Source organism: Electrophorus electricus, chromosome 17 (genome assembly GCF_041902795.1).
Source record: "Electrophorus electricus isolate QZ-2024a chromosome 17, ASM4190279v1, whole genome shotgun sequence".
Lineage (NCBI taxonomy): Eukaryota > Metazoa > Chordata > Actinopteri > Gymnotiformes > Gymnotidae > Electrophorus > Electrophorus electricus.
The window spans coordinates 3,716,827-3,738,363 of NC_137513.1; the positions used below are offsets into that span (position 1 = coordinate 3,716,827).

At 36.9% G+C, this 21,537-nt stretch overlaps 2 protein-coding genes across 6 annotated transcripts in view; one reads left to right on the top strand and one right to left on the bottom strand.

Moving 5' to 3' along the window:
* Positions 1-1,187: 1,187 nt before the first annotated feature.
* tmprss4a (transmembrane serine protease 4a) lies at positions 1,188-19,012 on the top strand. 3 transcript variants are annotated; one of them, XM_081699709.1, is made up of 13 exons: positions 1,188-1,276; positions 9,431-9,485; positions 10,032-10,172; positions 10,416-10,568; positions 11,305-11,434; positions 11,548-11,661; positions 12,043-12,086; positions 13,809-13,971; positions 15,069-15,235; positions 15,829-15,924; positions 16,171-16,307; positions 16,518-16,667; positions 17,954-19,012. In XM_081699709.1, the coding sequence occupies exons 1-13, from the start codon at positions 1,253-1,255 to the stop codon at positions 17,963-17,965; spliced, it is 1,386 nt and encodes a 461-aa protein (XP_081555835.1). In that variant the 5' UTR covers positions 1,188-1,252; the 3' UTR covers positions 17,966-19,012. The 3 variants fall into 3 exon arrangements, with proteins under 3 accessions (XP_081555835.1, XP_081555836.1, XP_081555837.1); XM_081699710.1 differs by having other exon boundaries at positions 1,189-1,276; positions 15,072-15,235; XM_081699711.1 differs by lacking the exon at positions 1,188-1,276 and adding an exon at positions 4,390-4,638.
* The window catches only part of scn4ba (sodium channel, voltage-gated, type IV, beta a), a 30,391-nt gene continuing 27,378 nt past the window's right edge, over positions 18,525-21,537 (bottom strand). For 2 of the 3 annotated variants that reach the window (XM_035534510.2, XM_035534512.2), the window contains exon 7: positions 18,525-19,665. In XM_035534510.2, the coding sequence (XP_035390403.1) occupies positions 19,621-19,665 (45 nt within the window). In that variant the 3' untranslated portion in view covers positions 18,525-19,620. The remainder of the gene's footprint in view (positions 19,666-21,537) is intronic. The other variant, XM_035534511.2, reaches the window with a different exon arrangement.

The window sequence follows — 21,537 nt, forward strand, 5'->3', positions numbered from 1 at the left end:
CGAAATGAAATTACATTGACATGCTAGTGAAAATACCATTAAGCTGGCAGTGGAACCCTGATGACTGATGAACATATGGTACTGTAACGTTACAGCAAACTAATAAGAGATGTTTCTTTTCGTTTTTTTAAAGAAATTCTCCTGGGGGGGGGGGGGTTAGCCCCTGATTCATTTATTTATATATATATATATATATATATATATATATATATATATATATATATATATATATATATATATATATATATATATTAATGTATATAATATACAGGTTTAATACTAAATGAATACTGTATACTATATGGTTCAATAGTAATACTAACTTGGCCTCAATGATTGCCTTTCTACTTTATGGTGCTATTCTTGGCTGAGGTGAAGCTTCAAAGTCCAGTTTCCATGTAAGAAAGCTGTCAAAGTACAAAATAGCTCTAATAAAACAAATTGTACTGAGATGCTGCTTTGGGTGTCTCTGGACATTGCATGTTTTTAATTATAGGTGAGCATACCTATGTGGGCAAATTATTAGTGAGATATAAAGGTTCTTTGTCCCATATGCCATGAGATATAAATACTTGTGTACTTGAAACAACCAAATGCTTGTTTTGGAGACAAAAGAGGTAAACATCAAATGTAGAGCATAAAATAGTGGAATGGAAAACTAAAACTTGCATTGCTGCAAAACAAAAACAGAACCTCTAGTAGTCCAAACAGCCTCTGTAATAAAATTTTAAATTCTGCAACTCTGCCTACAACTTTTGATCTTTTCTAAAACCTGGCCCTCATTTCCTACACAGAATATAATAGTTGGCTTCACACAGCAAGTTGATTGTTAAAAATCAAATGTGCACTTGCACACTCATCCCATACATGCCCCCATCATAGAAAACTTACATTTCCATTTACCCTCACTGACTGCACACTAATTAATGCAAAATCACATTTCTGAAGCATTGTTATATATGTTAATTACATTTCAGAACAAAATAATTCACTCCATTTCCCATTTTCCTCCTATCATTTCCTGATTTCAAATTCCACAGTCCTCATAAAAGAACACGTGACCAATCAGTATGGAGTCAGCAACTCTGGCATATGTCAGCAAATGAGAAATGAATGTGAGAGGGAGGGGAATATTTAAACAGCTGAGTTGAATCAGGTCAGGGCAACTGGGTTCTAACAGAACACAAATGCATAGAGCCAAGGGAAAGGAGTGTGGAAAAGAGGAAAGGATATAACTCTCGCCAGACTTCAGATGACAAGGATATCCTTAACAAAAGTAAGTAATAAATTCTGATTCTACAGTACTTAATCTACTGCTTAATTACAAAAAAAAAAAAGACTTTTCTAAGTCATTCCATTTCCTCACTTGGTTAGAGTTTTTTTTCGGTGAGGTTAAAATATCTCTGAAATTTATTCTAATTAAATACATTCAAGTGATAAATTTAACTGAAATGTTATTGTCCTATATCAAATTTTCTGCCATAGCTCATTGTATGAGATTTGATAAGCTTTATCAAAGATTGGACATTTGAGTTGGTAAATATCAAAAATGTGTCCTTGAGGAAAAGTAGGGTTGGACAGCAGAGTTCTAAGCACTGTAACGGTCTGAAATTTTACCTCATGGTTGGAAGTTTGGGAGTTAAAGATGCACTCCTCTTTGTCTCTCTTGATCATTCATTGCTTGTGTGAGCATTCTGATTTCATGCTACAGAACTGGTGGTGGAAGATGCCTAACGGTGCAGATATCAGATTAAGTATTTAAAGTTCAGTTTCGGCCCAGTAGTGAGTAAGAGCTATATTATCATTACAACCCCAACAAAACATATATGTACAGTACATCAGTCTTGTTAAACTAATTCTACATCAGTATTAAATGACAATATGATGAGAGAACGCATAGCATGACACTGTAGAGCAGTTCTTAGTGAACTTGTAATTTAACACAGATAATTGTTAAACAGAAAAGCTATTCCAGGTAGATCTATTTGGAATGCCCACAAGAGCAATCATTTCTGCTGATTTCACAAGATTTGTTGTTGCTGAAGTCGCAAGCATTGTTACCGCTGGGTGCTTGATTTCTCCCTTCCTCAATACTGGACAAATTTGAGAGGCAAATTAAAGTAGTTATTCAAAGGTCTTGCCACAGCTGTCCCAAATCCATCAACTTTCCCATGCTGTTTTGTAGCTGCTTGCATGTTTTCTATTCAGTTTTTTAACCTTAAATATTTAGGACTACTGAAAACATTTAATGACAAATCTAAATATAATAACAACATAAATGCAGAAACTGATTAACTCTCTGCTAGCACCAGTATATCACATGTATGAGGAGTTTTTATTCCAGACTGAAGTAATCCAGGCAGGTATATAGAGACAGGACAGAATCAGGAAGAAACTAATCGTCTTATTACAAAATACCTAATATTATAAAACTATACCTCAAATTCTCAAAGAATGAGACAAATTATATATTGGGTAGACTGGAGGCATATAAAGCTAATTAGCATGTTGGAAGTTCTGAAAGCTGACAGCCCATGCAGAGGTCAGAACAGGTAGAGGCTGCATCATGTCCTTACATTCAGACAGTTATGATCTCAAATGTATCAAAACATCATACATTTTTGTTCCAAAAACACCATTTCCTTCCATGGGTCAGAAACATATTTAGGATCTGATCCTCGCTCAAACCATCCATTTGTTATTCCAGCAAACAGGAAAGGTCAATTTTGTGAGGTTGCCATCCAAAATAAAATCTGCAAGGTTTTGAGATTTTGAAAAGAGCAGCCAAAGAGTTAGTTCATGATTAGGCAATAGTGCTGACTTACTTCAGCAGGGCTTCCTGAAACACCCCTCTCTGCTATACCTTGCTTTGGGATGCACCTTGGCCTCTGAGTCACTTCTGCAGATTGAGGAAATGGTGAGGAGATGAATGTACATGTGGTGTTTAGTTTCTGCCCACTACTCTTTTTACTGAGCTTGCTCACATTAAGTGGCCATACTGTGGATCTTGAAAGAAGCCAGTCCTCTTGCTATGCACGATTCCAAATGCTAATACAGTTAACTTTGTTTTTGAAAACCTTCAGCTATTAACAATACAGTACATTATACTTCTGGGGAATAAAATGTAAACAAGAACTGCAGTGCACTCACTTGAGCAGATGTTCCACATTCACTTTTTTATACTGCTTCAGCTCCCAGTGGCAGGTAATGAAGGTTGCAGCCATTCTTTACTTGGTTGAAGATGTATGAGGCTCTGAAACAGAACAAAAACCTGGCCATGAGGACTGGACTGAGAGCCTCTACTTTTGTATATTTTGTATAAGCTGTATATTCTTGATTTACTAACATACTACATCTATAGAATAAAGTGGTTAATATCATCAAAATGTTTATACAGCACCTTAGACTCTATTCAGCCACAGAACTGCACTAACACTTTCAAAATAGTGTTGTTTTAACACAATGTAGTGCTATCATTTGAATTTATTAATGGAACCCCACCCCCACACACACCTATTTTTTGTTCATTATGCTCAACATTAAGCAAATGTGAATCACTGTGTTTCATAAACTAAATAATTTAAATGACAACTTAAAGAACACAAAGTAACCTCTCATGGGTTTTCTTGGTCCAGTGAAGAGCTTGCATGGGGAAGAACCAAGGCATTATCAGTGGGATACTTTGAGACTGATGTTTTCTTGCCCATGTGTTGCATATCATGGTGAACAGCAGTGATCTACTGTACTATGATACTAACAAGACTGAACATGCTAACAGTGCCGGAATGTGACAGTCCCATTTCCCTTACGCTAAGTTTCAGTGTCACTCAGTATTTACTTGACCAATGGCTGGAGATTTAAAAAAAAAAAAAAAGAAGAGAATTCTGCTACCTGATCCTACTTCCTTGCTCCATCATGATGAGCATGTTGGAGGTTCACTTTCTGATTTCTTATAGGTCACCTTTACCACTAAAGATTTATTGATTGGAGATTTTTGTTTGTTCTGACAAACAATTAAAAGTTTATTAAGTTGCATGTGTGAATTTGTTTTTAGGATCTGAACACGATACATTTGGCTGCAATGGATGACAACTCAAATAACAGATCACACAAAAAATAGCAAGCAATTAAATAAAGTAAATCTGGGTCTTGGAGTTTCTATTTTAAGGTCAGGAATGGCAAGAAGGGCAATTCTTCAAACATGATTCATTCTGAGTCAGTATCATATGGAGCATTGTCAGCTTTTGGCAACAGAAACTGACAGATATGACTACACCCAGAGGGGGGGGGGGAGTGAGGTGGGAGGAGGAGACACCCAGGTGAAAGAGGAAGAGAGGTGTCCTGTTGCGTTAGTGAACATATCAGAGTGGGGGCTGGGCCTCTCAGAAAATAAACATGAGGGAGTTGTAAGAAAGCAGGTTTCTAGAGTCCTATGCAAGTCACTGCAGTAATTCCCAGCGGAAAATACAAAACCAAGCCAAAGCAAGTGAACAGGAAGAACAGGACAGCAAAGTTGACGGGCACTGAGTAAAAGGTGTGTAGAGAGGTTGAGAGTCATAGCTGAGAGGCCTGCTCAAAACCTACAGGCTCCTATTCACAGGCGGTGCTACAAGCCAGCGCAGCAGTACAGCCATGAGGGTGAGTCTGCATTCTCTCTGAGAGTTGAAAAAGGGGATAGATTCAATTCACAGAGTACATCCACGTTTGTCAATTGTGTTATATTTTAGATTTTTAATTTAGACTTTATAGATTTGAAAATTTGCATTGCGTTGGTGGACTAGCACATTTTCATGCTTGGACATGAAATAACCATACAGTGAGATTTAAATTGTGCTTATTGTTTTTGTTAGCCATTAGTGAATTTGTATCTCTTTCTGAAAGAAAATGTAAACTGAAAATGAACTGAAATTTGAAAGGGCACAATTACAGGTTTTTAGAGGTATATTTAAGAGCTACAGCAACATAAAACTAAATAAAAATAAATAACCACATAAATCATGTCAGTAAACAAAAAGAACAGGATGGTAAAAGACTATGCCATAGAAGAAGACAGAAAGAACAAAAGGAAAATTAATATTAGCAAAGAAATTATTTCCATTACTTTTGTCTTTTAACCTGGTTTAGAATAATTTACTCAACATCTGCATACTTGACTTTTGTGTTGTCTTCTTGAACTAAACAACTATGAAACTTGAACTATTATAATATACCAAATTATAAGGATTTCATAAAGTCAATCACCAGCTTCAAGGTCAAAATTACTATGGAAAGCTACCACTTAGACTACTATTTAACATATTGAACAATGTGTTTCTACATGTAATATACAATATAAACTCAGTTTATTACACCTACACAATTTATTCATTATAGTTGCCCTCTAAATCAGACTACTTAAGCATTCTAATTTCAATAACACTTTGGGTTGTCATTTATAGATAATTTATAAGCCCTCAACAGAGCATCTGTAAAATTGTCATGAATGAATCAGAGGTGAGTTTGGATACAATCTCAGTAAAGCTTACTCAGTTCGAGGAACAGTGGAAAAGTTCAAGGGTCAGAAACCAGTGATCAGACCTCAAATCAACCCAACAAACCTTAACATCAACCCAAATCATAACCATAATCTCAACCCAAAACCGTAAACCTAACCCTCACCCTGGACCTAATCTTGGCCCCAACCCTAAATCCAGTTTAAAAATCCAGTTACAAAATGTTAACAGTATGTCTGTAACAGTTTGTTGAGTATGCCCAGATGGTATGTATTATACCTGTTACATGTTCAGTGACTTTTCAGGTTGACATCTACAGACATGAATTTAGATACTATGAAGTAAAAAAAATAACTGAATTTATCAGATTATAAACACATTTTATTTACACAGTTAATTAAGTCTCTTGATTTAATCCACTGAATATATTCAGATGCTTCACTACTGCGACATCATTGATATGTTGGACCACACTAATTTCCAATTCCAAAGGAATTTCTTTCTTCTAGTCCAAGTCATGTCTGAGACATTAACACCTGAAAAGCTACTGTCATGTAGTTTTGCAAGAGACCTGTACCTCAATGAAAACCTTAAACTCAAACTCACCTGGCCAGTTCTAAGTACCTGCTTCAGTTCCAAGAAGATAGAAGTTTTCAATTCAAAGAATCTTCTTGTTTTGTGATGCACATATTATGGCCATGCCTATGAAGCATCTGGCATAGCAAATAGTGCCTGTAGAATTATGTGGCACTTTGGAAGACCTTGTTTTCAAGGCGTTTCTTTTCCTGAGGCATTACCTTTTTATTTGAAGTATTTGTTTTAACTATAGGCTGAAATTCCAGGTGTCAGTATCACATGGACAAACAGATCTGAGGCCATGGAATAGCCACTCTTGTTTAGAGAAGTGGAGTGTGCTTCACATAGTTAGTCATTTTTTTTCTAAATAAATAGATTTCCTCAGAGGTAGGATCTGATGAAGGATGTTTTCAGCTCCCATCTATTCCAAAGTGTCAGTGTCACATCACCGTGTATCAGATCACATCACAGTGGAACTCTTAATAAAACCAAATAAAGTATGTATAGTCCATTTCACAATAATTAAAACAATTGGCAGCTGTGTTTAAATAATATATTTCCATTATTAAAGAACATTTCAACAATCTTCCTAACTGAAAACAAAACAAAAAAATAAACACAAACCCAAAACACAGTAATCCAATTAACTGACCCTAGCCCTAATCTCATTTTCATTCAAAGAACTATTCTCTCATAAAAGTTTAATAGTTCATTAAATTCATTAAATTGTATGATCATAAACAATATGATCTTTGAGTCTTTATATAAACCCTTTACTCACATTATTTTGTAGTTGGAATCTTTGCACATTTTGCCTTTTAATGCTCAACAAGTAAATAATAATAAGAAACAAATTCTACTGAGCCTGTATTTTGAGAGATTTTTATCATTTAAATGTACTTCACTGCATATATTACAAAAATGTTTTCTTTTAAAAAGCCTAACAAATTCTCAGCCTAAAACACATTAATATTTTCTTATTACTGGTGGTGTGAGGTTGTATTTAATGGTTATGTCAGTTTGTATTACGCAGAGTATAAAACATTCAAATGGTAGACACGCATGTACAAACACACACACACCCATACATACTTAAGACCTCTAAACCTAACACAGAACCTGTTCTGCCACATTCTTTAGCCAGTTGCCCTGTGTCAGTTTGGCCACGTGGAGGGAAATATTGTACTATGACAAAAGTATTCCAATAATTTCTTATAAAAATCTTGTTTATACAGAAATTTTCACAATAGAGGTCTGCTGCTTACCTGAAAACAACTAAACAACAAATATCTGAAATTCTATATGTAGAGTTGACGGCATAATATCATTCTGTGGTGGATGTGCTGTTCTGGTGCGGGTAAACGGTATTGTTAATTCTACAAACTCTCTGGCCATTGCAAATATGTATATGGAAATGTATGTCCTGAGTAGTCCATGAATGAGGTAGGAATTCCCGGTGCACTGGAGAGAGACCTGGACAGACAACGAGGGCAGCACAGTGCCTCTAAGTGGATCACAGACACACTGACACAGGCCTGCATACAGGCACAGATTTGATAACAAATCTTCATGGTCAAAGGTCTGGACACTGACTATTTTTGAGAGAAAGCTTCATAACATCCTCATACAGGAACAGACCTGCACTTCTTAGACAGCAAATTGTTAACAAATTCTAGATAGTTTATACTTTGGTATAAACAACTTAAATTCTGAAGATATCTTTAGTGGTGCTACCAAGGTAAGTATCCTGAAGATAAATAGAATAACATTTAGATTGGGCTAGATAATTCTAAAATGTAAAGGTGACAAGCACATATTTGAAGTCATATTTGTTAAACCACAGCATATTAAGATAGGGAAAGGTCTGCTCATCAGAAGTTGCCCAGTCAAACTCCAGTTAGTATGTAAGTGGATAAATGTGGAGGTAGTTATGACTCATTATATATAAGCCTCTAGTTAAATAAGTTCCACATTTGGCCAATTAGCAAAGAGAATTGGTGTAATGAATAAACTTGGTTCCGCTTTGCCCAGTATGAAAACATTTTTGCAACTCAAAATTCACAAATGATTTGCTATAAGCAATTTAACAAGCATATTTATTACCTGTAACATAAGAAGGATTAATAATGTTTTACATTATGGCAACAATGTCTCAGATAAGACAGCCAAGTGATGTAGGAGAAAGAGGAAAAAACAAGAATAAAACAATGTTTTATAGTCCCTTAAATGTGAGGGACCATTTGCACACTGGTCAAACGCACATAAACCAGAGATGCAAGGAACTTCATGTCTTCCATTTACTGATAGATTGGTTTTAACTAAGGGTTATAAACCCCAAAGTGGACTAATATTATGTGCAGCAGATTAGTTTGCAAGATAGCAAGTGTCTATAAACCAAGAAAGTTTCTGCAGACAAAGAAGACCAATCAAATGCTGTGCTTTATTCAGAGATTCCCAGGGGTCTCAGGTATCATAGCAGACTGCTGACACTATCGTAAATAATGCTGCATGGCCAATAGCACATCAACTAGGCCGGCCAGTTTAAAATCCCCTGAAATCATGGCAAAATATCTGAACATGCTGGGTTGATGTTTTGGGACAGACATGTATAAAATGAAAGATCATAGAGCTTAATGGTGCTTTAAACACCTACATTAGCTGACCACTCTCCTGAAACATCAAGAATAAAGGGGTGCGAGGTGGGGGTGAGGGGTGTCTGAGATGAAATTCAGGTTCCACCCTTAACAAAAGCACTCTGATTAGTGCTGGCAGGAAAAACCTGCAAGCAAAACTTAACGGCCATGCAGTCTATGGAAACTACAAACTAGAACAACAAGCTATTTAACCAGAGAGCCCTGGCATATCATATTACACCCTTATAATCAAAAGAAAAAATAGGATAGTGGCTGTATGAAAATCAAATGAGTCAGTAGTGGGTCATATGTCTTATATTCATCAGTTGCCTCTTTTATTTTATTTATATATTTTATTTGCCTCTTTTATAAACAGCATTGAACTCTCTTTGTGTACACAAAAGCACATCCAGTAGTTATGGCTTGTTTTTCTTTTTTTCTTTTTGTTCCATGCCATAAGTAGACTTACAGGAATATGCTGAGGTTTCTGGGAAATGGAAACTTTTTATTACAAATTGTTATTTTGTGCACATTCTTTAGAGACTCATCATTGATTGAAACCTATGCTGACCATCATTGTCAAGTCACAATTGTCATATGACAATGACATATATACAATAATTTGATGCATTTAAATATTAATTAATTATTTATTAGCTGTTATTCCTTGTTAATGGTAATTAGGCTCTGATAAAAAAAATTATTCAGCTACATTCTTCTCATATACAGACTAATATCGAGCTTGCTGAAGAGAGTACAACACCCCTAAATCCAGCAAAACGAGGTAAAGTGTCATTTGTCAAGTTTGTCATGAAAGCTTTTTGTTATTGGGTATGATGGAAATTATTTTCTCTCAATGGGGAAGTTTGCTGAGTGTGAGTGCCATTGCTCCCAGGTTGTTGATGTGTTTTCACACTATGTGCCATTTTACCAAACAGGCATACATTTGGGTGCAATGAGGCAAATGAGTCTGTTGAGTGCTTTATCAGTGAATTTGTGCGTCACTCATATTGACATGTAGTAGTGCATGTGCTCCATTGTTTTACTTCCTGGTTGAATATATGCCATTGTACAGGCTGCAACTTCCCTTATGCAAACTGTACCACTGGTTGACTGGAACAGTGTACAGACCATCATGTGGAAATGAACTCATGAATTGGTATAGAGTTCACAAAAAGGTTTTAGGTTAATAAATGTATGCCAACCATAGTCTGGTTTGGACAAAACTGTCAGTGTGTAAGGTGGCTAAAGCTTGTATCATCTATTTGGCAAAGACTATGTGCAATCAGGTAGGGCACTATGACTGGACTTGATTGTTTCTCTCTCTCAGTTGTGGACAGGCCTGGGAAACACAGGAAGCCCATGACAGACACGAAACCACAGAGGAAAAAACAATCATGGAAATTGATCCTCATCACCATCCTCTGTGTACTAGTTATTCTGGGTATTCTGGCTGTAGCTGCATATTTCAGTGAGAACCATTCACTACTTTTTCACATTCAGAATGAACTTGATCTTGGCTGAACCTCTTTCAACAATAAGATTAAATTTAAGCTAAGGCAAGCATTAAGATGGATTTGTGAAATAGGCCCAATGTCACCCATGTTTGATCTTGATCAGTCATTTATTTAATTGGTAAAAGCATGAGATGCCTCAGGTTGTTAGCATTAATAAAATCGTTTTTTACATAACATTGTTCTCTCCTTTTTTTTAGTCAAGCAGCTGGTTGAAAGTAAATACTTCTTCTGCTCCAAGTCATTAAAATTCATTCCAATAGCTGATGCTTGCAATGGCAAACCGGATTGCACAGATGGAGAGGATGAGTCTAATTGTGTGTCTAAATTTGTAACCAATTCCACATTTCCTGGTAAGCAATGTTACGATATACATATGCACATTGTAGCACATGCATACAATGTGCAATAACAAAAAATATCACTGGCATTACATCATAACAAAAATCATCTGCGTGTCTAGTTTCTAAATATAATTCCCCTTCCAAGGTGCATATGTTTTGACACATTTCAAGCTAAAACCACCAAACCTACTGTGGACGTTTTCAGTGGTGGCAGAAATGACATATCCATTCTTCACACCTTCACTGATCTGGAATGCCTTCTTTAACTCTTTTTGACTTTTCATTTAAAAGTCTTCTGTTCTTTTTTTTTTACATTACATCTTACTCTTAGATACAAGAGACATCAAAATTCATTTACTGTATAATCATTTCTTTTCCTTTGCTCCTCTTTTGGTCTTTCTTTACTCATCTGTTCTTCTGTCCAAACTTACTTATTTGGCTATTCCTTGAATTTTCAAATTATAGTCATGTGATTTATTATTAAAATTTCAGAGGCACTTTTGATGACACTTTTAAAGCACGTAGAAACCCTTTCATTTGGGTACTGCTTGATATTTTAGGTTTCAGTTGTCAAAGAACATTAATATTTTAAAATATTATTATTATACAAAATATCTATCTGTACATCATACTGATAAAATTACTATACTCAACAACTTGGGGTGGACCAGACATCATAGGAATAACCAAAAGCTGTATCTGCTCTCTTCCGTCCAAGTGAATGTTTCCAATTGTGTCTCCACAGTACGGCTGGTCTCAAATCTCTCCATGCTTCAGATATACAGTGCTGATGAAAACAGGTGGAGAAGTGTGTGTGCAGAGGGCTGGACTCAACAACACACTCAGGTGGCCTGTCAGCAGCTAGGATACACAGCGTGAGCAGAAAGATCCTACAACTCTGCAGGTCCAAAATATTCAGGAAGACGTGCAAAACTATTATTATTAATGAAACATTTTGCAATGTCTTTTTGTCTTTCTTTCTCTTTAGTAATCCTTCTTACAGTACAGTCTTAGTGAATGACCTGCCACCAGAACTGAAGATGTTTTTCTATGAGGTGGAACCAGTCAGCACGCACACAATTCAGTCCAATGTCACCAAAAAGTCAGTACTCATACTTTGGTTAATTTTACCCCAACTTGAACATATACCTTTTTACCTTTTGCTACCATGTTGGGATATTTAAGTTGAGATTAAACTATTGTCTTAGTCACTTTTGTCTGTATAAACATGTTATATTCACAAAGAGACAAAGAAATGCACCAACAAATGATTTATGGGAATCATAGTTGTTACATGATGAATCATATCTAGTGGTACTTCTTTACACTAAAGATCCTTATGTGAAGGAGTCATATCTAGCACTTTACCTGATGTTCATTTTTTGTGGTTTGCTACTAGAGCAGTTAACCTTTACACAAATAAACAACTCAGTGTAGAGATGATCTTTTGAAAATGAGCCTCCCACATCTTTGTCTCCTGTAGGAATACATGCAGTTCAGGTTCAGTCATCACTTTGACCTGCTCAGGTAGGTTACTCAATTGCTTTTAAAAGTTTTATCAGACCCAGTTTACACCTGATCATTTCAAGCAAGTTGTATCTGTATTGTGTCATAAGATATTAAACATATGCCTTTATATTTGAAGTTAAATTCATTTTCAGTTAGTCAAACTGAAATCCGTTTCTAATCCTACATAGCGTGTAAAATACAAATTTGCACATACCACAAGGCTCATACGTCCCGTGTTCCTCTAAACCTGTTACTCTATAGGTTTTTAATTTATTTCATTGTTGGGTTGAATCTTAGACATAAGATTCAAAACAATTCTAACAATTCAAAACATTTTCTAAAACAATTCCTAGCATATTTTTGACTATCAAACAGATGCATGTGTAGGTATAATATGTGGAGGATGCATGCAGAAATACTTAAGTTCTCCTCATCAGACAAAAATGTGTGAAAACTCCACACATGGGCCAAAGCTCAAGTGCAGTTATCTAATGTTTTCTTAAACTAAATAAAACAAAGACCATGAAATGTTCAGAATGAGCAAAGTCTCTGATGGCAGCCTTCACCAGCACTGTCACAGGCTTCCATGGACCAGAAAGGGTCAAAGGAAAGGAATGGAGGTACCTGTGGGACTTGAATAGAAAAGGAGAGGAGGGGTATGTACAAGTGATGATTACTTCATAGGTGGGTGACTGGAAGTGAGGGAGAGAAGCGAGTGTGCATGTGTGCGCGCTGCTGTGTGTAGCCCAGGGTGTGACAAAATGTTGAAAAAATAAATTTTCTACTGTTTTTTTTTTTTTTTTTCTGTTTATCACCTGTACTAATATATGAAGATTTACTGCCAGAACAACACTGAAATACATTCTAAACTGCTTGAGTATGATGATAGCATACTTGATAACGTCATGTAATCTATCAGTAATTTATCTTGCTAGCTTGCTTTTCTATTGGTTGTTTCTTAATCTTGCTGTTAAATGCATCTTGCTTTGGTAGGTACAGTTTAAGGTTGTTTTTCTCACTGTGATTTCTAAACAGTCAGACGGCGCAGAAGATAATGTTTTTGTGGTGACTGGCACTATAGGGAGACTCTTACCTGCACAATGTGCATTTAAATTTCATGAATATTCATTATTTAATAAATGTACTTTATGTTTTGTTTGTAAATTACTTGGAGAATTTAGACTCAAAATTAAATGTGCAATGTAAAAGATTATTATTGTTAATAATAATAGGATTATTATCATTGTCTTCATAATAATAATAATAATAATAAAATCATTATCTTCATAATAATAATAATAATAATAATAATAATAATATTAGTAGTAGTAATATTATGAAGACAATGATAATAATGAAGACAATGATAATAATCCTATTATTATTATTATTATTGTTATTATGAAGATGATAATGAAGACAATGATAATAATCTTATTATTATTATTAGTAGTAGTAGTAGTAGTAGTAGTAGTAGTAGTACTAGTCCTACTACTAGAATACTTTTATATATGATTCATGTAAACACTATTAGAATACTTTTATATACGATTCATGTAAACACCTTGGTTTAGTCTAGTTTCCTAAATGAATTGCATGACGGAGGATAGAAAGAACAAAAACCTGACCTCTGCTGGCAAAAAAACAAACCCGCAAAAATGAATGGAAATGGCACTTCAAGACCGTTTTTGTCTTGTACCTGAGTAAGGGTCTAATAATTCAATGTCTTTTTGTCTGTAGACTGTGGCCCAGAGGCACCAGCGAGCCGGATTGTTGGGGGACAGGATGCGGCAATCGAGAACTGGCCATGGCAGGTGAGCCTACAGTGGAGTGGCCAGCACCTGTGTGGAGGCTCCCTCGTGTCCCCAACCTGGGTCATCACTGCGGCCCACTGCTTCTCTGGGTGAGGGCATCAGCCTTTCTCTCATGCACACATCTGCCTTGGTGTGATAGCTCTTAGTGTTGAAACTATTACTGTTTACTGCTAGAATAGCAGTAACACATACATTTTGCACAACTGGGTCCCACAGAATATTACAAATACAAGAATTTAGCTGCCATATACTCTGAAGTGCCAATTTACAAATAGTTAATAAATACTGCATATTAAGAAAAGTAGGATATCGGCACACGAGATCATTTAGCAAAACTTCTATTGATAAGGTTTCAGTTTTATGACCTTCATCACAACACTTAAGTAATTTTATGTTGGAATGACCAATTATACCCGTCATTATTATCCACAACTGTGGAGAGACCCAGCTGGAAATTCATCAATGATGAGTCAGGAGAATAGACTAGGAGAATAGATCTGAATGGTATTTACTTGCATACTTTGACGATCCTCACATCCGATTTCTCACATCAGGCAGTGAGTCTAACATCAGCACTAACTACACAATGTAGAGTTCACATTTAAGTGAACATAAAAAGGTTCTGCCACAAACACATTGGATCATGGAACAGGATAAATGCTCACCACTGTAATGCTATTGGCCCGAGTGCCGCAGGGTGTGGTTACAAAACAGTACACATATGGATCCCCCTGCATGCAACAGGCCGTACCACGTGATTTGTGGGGGGAGGAGCATTCCGTGACAACCACCTGAACACAAAAAAACTCACCACCTGGCCTAAACATAAAATGTACAAGCATCTATGTGTAATAGGGAAATTTTCGCAGAAAATGTAAAGGGGCCAGGCTTCGATCTACACTATACTCTCTCACTTATAAATATGTAAATAAATAAATACATTTGTGAAAATTATATAGGCTACTGCGTTTCTGAGTTGTACATTTTGTGAGAATTATCCTAAAATAATTAAGTTCATAAGAATGAAAGCTTAGCCATAAAAGTTTGCAAAAGAATATTGTGTTCTCAATCTTCATGTCTTCATATTATGTTACCTATCATTTTAATGGATCCTATTTATTAGTTCAACATAATCATGTAAATGCCATAGACCATCACAGTAATGCACATTTGGCCTCTTGGGCAGTAGGAACAGGGAGGTGAGCAGATGGTGGGTGTTGGCAGGCAGGACATACATGGGCTCTCTGGGAGGCTACTCTGTGAACAAGATCATTGTGAATGGAGACTACAATGCAGACGTCAGTGACTATGACCTGGCCATGATGAGACTCAGTAAACCAGTCACAATGGGAGGTACGCTAGAAGTTACTTGTATTCACATGCATACACACACACACACAAAGACACCAAATAGTCATGAGTTTTACAATGCTAGAAAATTGCTTGGCTAATTTTTTGAAAAGGTTATACCCCAGTCTAAAACCATATATTAAACTTAAGCTTTATTTCACAGCAAGCTTAAATACCTTGTTAAAGCATTGAAAAAGAGTGACCTGTTCAAATCTACTCTCAAATCCAAATCCAAACTTTTTGTAATTGCTGGTGGTTGACAGAACTATTAGTGTCACTGGTTGGCCCCTCTGGTATCGATGACTCAAATACCCCTGATCTATAGTCTACTATCTATAGTTAATGATCTAGGATCTATGGTTTATAGTCTATTATATATGGTGTATGATATGATATATGATTTAGGATGTATGATCTTTGGTCTGGGATCTATGAGCTGTAAGCTATGATTTATAGTCTATGACTTAAGCTCTAAGATCTACAGTTTCTGATCTTTGGTCTATGATCTAGGATCTTTTTTCTGCAATCTATCTGTGGACTTCACCATCTGTAGCAAATATAAATAATTTCTCTGACTGTGGTGTAATTCCCTTTAGTCTCGGTGAGACCAGTGTGCCTCACAACTTATGATCTGGGACTCAGAGGAGGAGCCCCACTGGTAGTGACTGGCTGGGGTACTCTGCAGGAGAACGGTATTGTAACAGTATTTTTCACTTCATTTCACTTTCATTTTTTGAAAAAGTTAAAAATCACTGTTTTATTTGTCCTAGGCAATTTCACTCTATGTACTATTTGTTGTCATATTCATTTTCTTTGTGTGATGACTTTGAGTATTCATTCTAAACTTGATGGTATTTGTGCACCACCTATCCTCAGTGAGTCTCTCCTGTGGTATTTCCCACATTCACCTCTCTCATCTATTTGTCTCTCTCATGCAGGGCAGCCAGCCTCAACTCTGCAGAAGGCCAAAATCCCTCTCATTGACGAAGCTCAGTGTTCTGCAATATACGGTGCAAGCCTCACTTCCAGGATGCTTTGTGCTGGGTACCTCCAGGGTAAAGTGGATGCATGCCAGGTATATAATTCAATTCAATTTGATTGCCATACATTGTCATAGAATTGCAAGTTATTGGGTTGGAACATTCAGTCTGATATTCTGGATATTTTAGATTGTGCAAATGATTACCATTCTGTGTTGTTATGTACTCTAATGTCCTTCCATTGACTCTCACCCCTTTTCCTTATTTCTCTCTCTCCATTTTCATTTTGTTTCTTTATTTCTCAGGGGGATAGTGGTGGTCCTCTGGTGTACTTTAATAGTGAATGGATGTTGGTGGGTGTGGTGAGCTGGGGGGTGGGCTGTGCTAAAACAGGCTATCCTGGCGTTTACTCGAATGTCGGACAGATGCTCAACTGGGTGTACTCTGTCATGCAGGTATGCTTTAATATGTTTCTATCGCAGTTCTGCCTATCGGCCTGCCAGTTAGCCATAACGTTAAAATCACTGACAGGTGAAGTGAATAAACATTGACTATGACATTACAATCGCACTTGTCAAGGGGTGGGATATATTAGGCAGCAGGTGAACAGTTTTTGAAGTTGCATATGGGACACATATGGGGCTGCATAGCTTCAGACTGGTCAGAGTACCCACGCTGACTCCTGTACACCACCCAAAGCACTTACAATGGGCAAATGAGCATCAGAACTGGACCCTGGATCAATGGGAGAAGGTGGCCTGGTCTGATGAATCGTATTCTTTTTTTACATCATGTGGATGGCAGGGTGTGTGTATCACCTACCAGCGGAAGAGGTGGCACCAGGTTGTACTTTGGGAAGATGGCAAGCTGAGGCAGTGAGATCCTCTGGGAAATATTCTGCTGGGAAACCTTGGATCCTGGCATTATGTGGATGTTATTTTGACATGTACAACCTACCTAAACATTGATGCAGATCAAGTACACCCCTTTATGGAAACAGTATTTCCTAATGTCAGTGGCCTCTTTCAGCAAGATAATGTATCCTGCCACATTGTAAAAATTGTTTGAGGAACATGACCAAGGGTTCAAGCTGTTGACTTGGCCTTCAAATTCCCAAGATCTAAATCCAATCAAGCATCTGTGGGATGTACTAGATAAAAATTAATCCATGGAGGCCCACCTCACAACTTAAAGGAGTTAAAGGGTCTGGTGCTAACAGGACACCTTCAGAGGTCATGTGGAGTCCATGCCTCAATGGGTCATACCTGTTTTGGCTGCATGATGGGGTCCTACACAATATTAGACAGATGGCTTTAATGTTTTGGCTAACTGATGTATGTTGTAACAATGTGGAGAGAGAAAATTATTGTCTGTAAACAATCTTACTTGAATTCTTAAATATAGTCCAGAAAAAGTTGCAATAGATACATTAGATACATTTTAATGTCTTGGGTCTGTCTTTGTGTTAAAACTTTAGGAAACTGTAACTGGGTGGATATGTCTCTTGCTTAATTATCAAAGAAAGATATATCTTGTTATTGTAAAAATGACTATTATTCATACAAATTTGCTCTCCCATTACCAACAAATGTTTTAAGTTTGCTTTTAAAAGTGACAAAATAAGTAACATGATGATGTTACCAGGTTGAACCTAAAGACTTTAACTTTGGCATCCAATCGTTCAGTTCTAGGACAATAACTATGAAAATAAACTAACTGTTCCTGTTCCGTTTTCTTCCAGCAAAACTCTTGAGCCAAAGCAAGAGGATGCCATCTCACTCAGTGGAAAACGCATACATATCAGTGCAGTGCAATCTATGCAATCTATTTCCTAAGATTGCTCTCAGTGCATAATAAGGACAATAATCCTAAAGGTTTGTGGTAGTTGCATGTATGCACTTGGGATTTAAGAATGTGTCCAAGTACCTTTTATGTGTCAATGTAATGTCTCAGGGATCTAACTTAGTAGATTGCAGTAGTGGCCTAATTTGTTAAACCCAAAGTAGTGCAATACTTAAGTCTTTGTGCCATGCTATTCTCTGTAGCAACAGTTTGCCATAGCCTTTGGGCAGCCAAGTAAACATGCTGATACTTCTACAGATATTTATTACATGAAATCATTTGACTGCAAACAGGAGGCCACTAAAACAACTTGCAGTGATGTAGACACATTTTATAAAGATCTCATGACATTGTGGTCTTCACATTTATGTTTACTGGGGTTTTTTTTATATATATATGCACTAGTGCATTTTGGGTGTGTATCAGCTTTTTTTTCTTTAGTATACAATAACAGACAAGATTAAACAAGATTGTTTTTATTATGCAAACCTTTATTTCTTTTGTAGTTTATTGTTTTTATTGATTTTACAGTAACTAACTGGTGCATAGTCATGGGGGTTAGAGAGCATGAAGGTCAGTTACAGAGAAAGCTCTTAAGAAGGAGCGCGGGTTGCACACTAACTTTCTAGTAAAGCACTTTCAAGGGCTCAAAGACAAGAAAGACAGGACTTGTGGTTAAGCCATTGTGCCAGTGTTTCCCACACAGACATTCTTGCTCAGAGGCTCTAGTAGAGGGTGGACCCTTTTTCGGACTCAACAGATGACCTGTGCCATAAGGGAAAAGCTGTAGTATCATGCATACAATTTTGTTCCAGCACTGAAAAGCTATTATTAAAGTGTAAAATGAATACATGTGAATAACATGTTGTTAAAATTTTAAAACCGTGTCATCTACTACCTTTATTTGATGCTACTGTGTATGATAATTGGTTTAAGCCATAATAAATTCATCCTGGAACTGCTGTACAACTACTGGGCTTCATATTGGGACTGCAGTACAACTATATAGACGGCAGGGGGTGGTAGTGCTCTCTGATGTGGAATGTGTGGCGGGCTGAGCAGAGCTCACATTCTGGCGGCTTGGCAGTGTGAGAAGGAGCTGCTCAGCCAGTAAAATCCCATCAACTAGTCTCAGTTTGTTTTGCTGAAGAACTGATCACATCTGGCGAGGATATTAGAAGAAAAGAATAATACATTCTTGCACTAATACGTTACACATTAAAAAATGCAAGTTAGATTTTGTGTCGTACTAGGTCTAAGTATTACAACATAATGTTGTCTCATAATGTATTCCAAGGCTCTTGTTTTCCAGAGAGTTTGGGCCACTTGAAAGACCACATTTCTTCTATGACAAAAACACAATAAAATCATTATCATGCTTAGTTCCAAGACAGGCTGATCCAAATGAAAAGCATTTGGATAGATTTAAAATATGTCAACCCCATATGCCTATGAGCCAGTGAGACAGTCAGTCTGTTGACTACAGAATTGCTTCTGTGATGCAGAACTGAGACACATGTGACAGCAGTGCTGCACATTGAAGTACTGCAGCTATGCAGGCTGCCTCTAGCGCAGTCGCTGACCAGACATAAACAGTTGAGCCCAGAGTACCTAGCCACACAAGGTGCAAATAGGACATAGGACATAATCAGTGGAGCTCAGAAAGAGCAAACTATGCAAACAGCTACACCATAATGTATATCAAGGACACTGGACATTGTTCTGAGAAAATTATGTGGTTTAAGCACAATAATAAAATAACTGTTTAAAAAAGTACTTTCAGTTAAGGACATAAATGCTGGAATACATCAGCATGGATTTCAGACATGCAGGCACTCAAATATCTTTTAACACTATTGCTTTTTTGGAAGAAAAAAAAAACTTTTTAGAATTTGCTTATTATGGAATTTTATCCTGTTACCTGATGTTATGCTAAGCCTATAATTGCTAAAACATGCTTAATTGATTCACTTTAGAAATTGTATCATGTAATATGATGTTATATTAAGCATATTAATGCCTAGGCATACTTAAACAATAAAATAAATAACAAGAGCAACAACAACAAAAGGGTTTAGTAGTGAAGATACATGGCAATCTCTACTATAGTCTCGGGGTTTTTTTTTCCAAAACAATATGCATTAATTTTTCATCCATATTCACGCCATACGATTTTGAGTTGATTTTGTAGTTTCTAATTGGGTATGGCAATTGAGATGGTACCAAAAGTATCATGATTCTGATGTTTTTGCAATAGGTGAACTTAGAATGAACTAGAGTTCCCCTGCCCACACAGAGAGCAAATTAGGTAAAATGAAAAGAAAAGGAGAGACAGAGAGAGACGGATAAGACGAGAGAGGGGAAGAGAGAGAGACAGAGACAGACAAAAAGACTGATAAGTATCGTCTTTCTTCCTTCAGAGTTTCCACATAGTTTTGAAGCCATCAACAGCAGGGATGGTTAATGCCAACTAAGTCAATATAAAGGTTTTATATAAGACATTGCACATGACTGCATTGGACAAACAGAACGGCACCAAATCACTTGCAGGTTGTGCTGAAACAGTACAGCACAAACATGTTTCGTAGTGTTTGCAATCTATGAATTAACATTCTGCAGTTATTGCTGTCATCTTATAAGACATGAGGTAAAGCATATATCTATAGTCTTCTGTCCACATGCTTCAGTTTGACAAAAAAGAGAACGAAACCCATTCACCGTCAAAACTGAGCACATGATAAATCATTACGATGGACTGAGGCTTGAAAACTGCTCTGTCTGCAGCATCTCAAACAACTGAGACCACCAGAGCCCCTGAACTGAATTCTGATAGGCATTCAAGTGTAATGGAAGACAGTTATATATGTGCACTTTAGAGAGATGGCTGGACAGCATAATGTGATACTGTGAGACTATTAAAAGGAGTTCTGCTCTGCATCTCAATGTAAGATTCATCCTAGTTATTCCATGACATTCAGAATGTCTGCAATACATCCTAAAGTTACATATACCCTATAGTTACATTCTGTGCAGTGCAATCTATATTTACATGAGTAAAGTGCCCCAAATTATCAACATAAATCTCAGGGTACATCTTGAGAAACAAAAAGTACAGCATTACTCTCATGGGATGCCACCCCCCCCCCCCCCGCCCCCCAAGTCACGTGGTATGGCACGGAGCGTGCAAGGGGGTTCACCCTATTTGTAACTACGCCCTCCGTAAATGCATGCACCTGCATAGGGTTACCGTTGTGTCTATTTAAACCTCTGCTGGTGTATGCACTATGTTGGTCATTGTTTGCTGAAGTCTGTTTAAACGTTTGTATATCCATTGTTCAATGTTATGTAACCTGTGTATAGTTAAATCTATCGTTATGTCTGTCGCTAATGTCATGTGTGAGTGCTACCGTTATTGTTCGTGTTTTACGTTAATAAATGTTTTACTCGAGGGAGTCTGTGCGTCCTGCTCCATGCCTATCAGCA